This window comes from Lathyrus oleraceus, chromosome 2, assembly GCF_024323335.1.
Source record: "Lathyrus oleraceus cultivar Zhongwan6 chromosome 2, CAAS_Psat_ZW6_1.0, whole genome shotgun sequence".
NCBI classification, from domain to species: Eukaryota; Viridiplantae; Streptophyta; class Magnoliopsida; order Fabales; family Fabaceae; genus Lathyrus; species Lathyrus oleraceus.
In genome coordinates, this window is record NC_066580.1 from 88,165,465 (window position 1) to 88,170,631 (window position 5,167).

General features: G+C 31.9%; 1 protein-coding gene across 1 annotated transcript; it reads left to right on the plus strand.

Moving 5' to 3' along the window:
* The first annotated feature begins 374 nt into the window (after nt 1–374).
* LOC127118260 (uncharacterized) lies at nt 375–4,675 on the plus strand. The gene is made up of 6 exons (XM_051048418.1): nt 375–664; nt 1,393–1,432; nt 1,557–1,613; nt 2,826–2,991; nt 3,173–3,446; nt 4,110–4,675. Exons 1-6 carry the CDS (start codon nt 608–610, stop codon nt 4,299–4,301), a joined length of 786 nt encoding a protein of 261 aa, XP_050904375.1. The 5' UTR covers nt 375–607; the 3' UTR covers nt 4,302–4,675.
* The last annotated feature ends 492 nt before the right edge of the window (nt 4,676–5,167 follow it).

A 5,167-nucleotide genomic window follows, 5' to 3' on the forward strand; every position in this document is an offset into this window, starting at 1 on the left:
GAATTCTTAAAAATAAATTTTATTAGTTTTATAGTAAATGAAAAGTCATACAATTCTAATAATTTTTATTTTCTATATTCTTGATATAATTTTATTTCTATGATTTTTATTAATCATAGTATTTAACAAATATTTTTTTCACGCGCATTCTCATCTATATTCGTGTGTACCACGTTGTTTTGGTAATATAACACTTTTTATATTGATAGCATATAAGTTAAACTCTTTAGTATTATTATGGTAAAATATTTAAAAACATTTAAGAGTGTATCCAAAAAAATTTAATGTTTAAGATTGTATTAAAAAAAATTTAAAATAAAGAGTTTAATGATTTTCTAAAAAAGAAAAAAAAAAAGAAAAAGGTAAGGCGTGTGCTCCCCGTGGAGTTGAATTGAAAACGAAGGTGGGGTACAATACACTGAACCAGAAACCATTTTATTTTAATTGCAATCCTTTCGTCACGTTCTTTCTGAACCAAGAAAAAGATACAGTTTCTCTTTTTCCCTCGTTCTTTCTTCTTCTGCTATCTAGGTTTTGCTTTCTCCGATTCCGAAACTTCCAATGCTTCTTTGAACTACTCAGATTCATTCGCATTGGATTGTTTTCAATGGAAGAGTCTTCGTATACTGGTCTCCCTACTAGCCACTTGCTCGGTTCAGTTCCTGTAAGCATTTTTCTTTCGTTTTTTTGTTTTTTTAATAGCTTTAGTTTCTTCCTTGCATGTTCAAGTATGTAGTTTGTATAATCGATCTCGTGTTTTGTTCGAGTAGTTGAGCTTTGAAGTTTTGCCGATGAAAAATTGAATGAAATTGTGGAAATGGTAAAGGAATTTGTATTTGTAGAATTGAAAGATAAGTGAACTCGTTTCTCAATTAAGTAGCAGTAAACCTTGATTTTCGAATTTTTGAAGTTAAATGTAGTTTTGATTTTAATTAATTTTTGATCATTTAATTGATCTAGGTTATTTATGAAACTGAATTGATCTATAATTAATTTGTATAATTAAAATTAGATTGACCGTAGTAGTTACTAGTGAAGCACGTTCATCGGAAGACAACACCGACATAGATATATATTTTTTGAGAGGTGTCGATGCTACTGTCATGTGTTTTTTTCTTGTTAACGATGATGAGTTATGAGATATTTTTGGGCATGTTTGGATTGAAATATTTGATTTTATGTATTAGTATATGCATTTGTAAGACTCTGAAAAATAATTTATGGAAATAACTTAAGATAGTTTATTTTCATAAACTCTTCATTATGGCTTATGAGAACAACTTCTAGCTATATGAAAATATTTTGACTGTTGGGTTTTTCAAACATGACTTAAATATATATTCCAAATTGTTTAAATACTGTTGCTTTTGTGTGTTTTCTGTTTGGTTTCAGGCTGTCATAGTTGAAGAAGATAACGCAACGAAACATGTGGGTATGAAATTATGGCATTGAATTTTTGTTTCTGTACAATGAATGTGTATTATTTCTTACTTTGATGGGTTTTCAGTTCTGTTGAATCATACTGCTTATAAACATAAATATTGATGGCTTTTCAGTTACCAATGGAGGAGACAGAGGACGTGAAGGACATCGAACTTCTGGTATTCCTACTGGTATGTTATCAATGTCATTATTTCCCTAGCTATTTCCTGATGACAGCTACTGAATTGTATATACTTCGTTACTTTGTAATGAATTGATTGGTGACTGGTACGTAGAAGATTTGTCTTTTGTTAAGTTGTGGGTAATTTTAGAAATGATTGACTTAATTATAGACTTCAAGGAGATACTTTTTTTCTTCACATGAAATTGATGACAAATTTTCATGTGCTGCATCATCTGAATTTGTTTCCATTTTCATTTCAGTTTTTACTGGTTTGAAATCGGAGAATAGAAAAACCAATTATGATGCGATCTCTCTAATTTATTTCTATTGTAACCCAATATATGTTTTACTAGCTGTTTTCATACTTCCAAGTATGCTTCCTTAAACTCTCTTCATTTTTTGCCTTGTTCTTTTGGGTTTCGAAGCCAGTTTGAAGTAGAACTGCTTTATTATGGTTGTCTTAATATGTCCCATTGTATAATTTATTTACTTCATCTCTCAAGCCTAATATTCTACCAAGCCAATTTGTATTGAGTTTTTTTTCATTATACTTGAAGAGAAACACTTTATGCAGTCTCTTAATCAAATAAACTTTAATTTTCTCTTTACACTTGCACTGAAGATGCCTCTTATCAATAAAAAGGATCATTACTAATAAGTTGGCTAATATATTTATCAATTTCAGGTTTTGTTTATATATTTTTTTCTTATTTTCTTATTTATTTTCCAGTATGACATATCAGCTGCCTCTCGATAAAACAAACTAATATTTACATGTTTGAGATATTTTATACAATTTTATCATATAGTGTATGCACTTTAGTTTCATTTTTAAACCAAGGAAGTTTGCAACTGAGTAGTATTTTCCAGGCTTGCATAAACCGGCAACGTAATCTGTTATTTAATTTTTTGTTTTGTTGTAACTATACTCACCAGCATTAAATGCAAACATAATTTGTGAATGACATTGACACCCTAGTCTCTTTATTCCCAGAGTAATTGCATATCTCAAGTGTCAAGGTTCTAGCAGTTTATCCAATTGTTTTGTTTCTATTGATTTTTAATGCTCATCAGTGTAGTTCCATTTTTGACCAATATTCACACCCCTGTTGATTTGAATCTGTGACCGAACCTGAAAATAGCTGGCATTTGTATTTTCATTGCAATCTGATGGTATAATAATGTCATTCATTAATTTCTGGTGTATTCATCCATGCAGAAGCCTTTGAACAACAGCCAACAAACAACTGGAGGGGATTCTTTAGTGTATCTTCTTATTCACAGTATTTCAATGTAGATACAGATGCTGTTATGACCAGATTGATAAGTTCCCTGAATCCAGTTGGTGGAGACTTCTTCAGCAAGATAGATGCAAACCCTGATTTGTGCGTTCTGGTTTTTTACTCTCGATGCTTCTATACTTTCTATATTCAAAATAGAGTTACAAATTTTAACGTGGGAGTTCTATTTTAAGGAATATCTTGTAATTTTTCTTCCAAAATGCGTAGATTGTGCATGTTAATCACTATTAAATACTAATAGTGTGATTCTTTTATGTTACTATAGATATGGGCTTATATGGATCTCAACGACATTGATTTTTGTACTTGCCTCTCTTGGAAATCTTGCCACATTCCTTATGCATAAACATGCAGATAGCGGAACCTCATGGAGCTTTGATGTTAGCTATATGAATGTGGCTGCATGGTCTATCTATGGTTATGCAATAGTGGTCCCCGTGGCATACTACTTCTTCCTTCAGTATATGGGTTCAAATGCTAGCCTTGTAAGGTTTTGGTGCATGTGGGGATATTCTCTTTCCATTTTCATCATCTCTTCGGTAAGTTTCTGCTCTCCAATGTGGGAAATTGTTAATTACTTTTACTGTAAAATAATATAGCACAACTCTATTTTAGACATGTTAAATATGGGAAAATTGGCCGAGACACGGCACAACAAAGTGAGGAACTCCTTAATCTTTGGTTAAAAGACCTTTTGGCCTAAACTCAAATCCCTGTTCAGCAAGTAACCATTTAAAAAAAGTTTAAGGCGATTACAAGACTACAAAGCAAAAGGGGGATCAATGTCTTTATAATAATAATGATATTTATCGTATTGTTTGACGAGTATGATAGTAACCCAATGCAAGAGAAACCCGTGTAGTTCCAGATCAATGCTGAGGCACCCAACAACAGAAATCTCAAAAACTGCCTCCACTCTATACTCCCATTGTCTCCTACCTATAAACATTCCTCATAAAAAACTGTCCACGTCAAATAATAGATCCCTGTCCATCAGCCCAGTTGTTGGGCTTAGGCTCAATATCCTATATACTGACTTCTTTTTGATATATTTTATCATAAAATATGATGTATTTTAGAAGTTCATATTGAATTTATATTAGTTGTGATAAGAAATTGCATCATTTGCTAGCTAGTTATGCTTTAATTTTGTGTAATATTTTCGAGATGCTATCTAATTATATTACTTGGGATACTTTCAGTTTTTGTTGATAATTCCAGTTGAGATTCTTCGGTGGATCATAACACTCCTTACCGGTGTTGCGTCAGCTAGCTTTGTTGCCTTAAACCTGAGATCTTACATTGAAGGCAATGATTTTTCAGTGCCGATTATTGCTGCGTTTTTCTTGCAAATAGGTCTGGCAGTCTTCATCAAGGTTTGGTTCTTTGCATAGAAAGATGCATTGTAATAGTGAATAATTAGTCCCTACTAAAACCATTCTTAGCCCTCTCCGTCGGCTACTTGAGTGGAGTCTCTGAGCAGATTTGGCTTGTTTTTGTGGATTTACTAGAATGGAATTTGAAAGGATTGCAGAGTAATGGGATTTCTGTATCAGCAAGGTCTGTGTCCTTATCATTTTGACCTGTTGCTTTGTGAAGACTAGTATTTTGGACGAAAAAAAGAACAATAGTTGAGAGTAAAATTTAAGTCTAAATGTTTGAGATTTTTTGCACATCTGTGTAAATATACATCTTCAAGTAAATCTCCTTTATTAATTGAAATCCTAGCAGCAGTCTTGCTCCGCTAGGATGTTATCTTTTGAGGTCATTGAGGTCATATGAAATGATTTAGAATTATGGTTTGGTTTCTATTGAGGTCTCAAGATTAAAATAATAAGTTGATTAACACATTCTCTAAATTCTGCAAAATACATATGTTTGATGAATTTTCTTAAATTGTAAAATATTGGCCAAAGTGGTTTCTCAATTAATTTCTTAATGTGACACCGTAAATAAATATGCAATCTTTCGCATAGATCTCACTCTAATACCACATCACTAGAGACGCACATAAAAATTTATGAGGTAAAAGTTATTTTACACGTTTGTGTATGTGACAGCCATATAATTAGTATGAAATACTACATGAATATAATGTGCTACATAAGTTTTTGATCATGTGGCATTGCTATTTGTTGTGAAATCCACATAGAAGGCTACCTCACACCACAACCTTTGATGGAAAACATAGATGTATATATAAATTACTTTTATAATACATTATAACCTTTCAATTGTAACACTAATGACACTTCTAAAC

Excerpts from the sequence above, each read along its gene's own strand:
- LOC127118260 (XM_051048418.1), top strand. The coding sequence starts at position 608 with ATGGAAGAGTCTTCGTATACTGGTCTCCCTACTAGCCACTTGCTCGGT. Across the intron at positions 1,433-1,556 it reads TAACGCAACGAAACATGTGG|TTACCAATGGAGGAGACAGA; the intron begins GTATGAAATTAT and ends ATGGCTTTTCAG. Across the intron at positions 1,614-2,825 it reads AACTTCTGGTATTCCTACTG|AAGCCTTTGAACAACAGCCA; the intron begins GTATGTTATCAA and ends TCATCCATGCAG.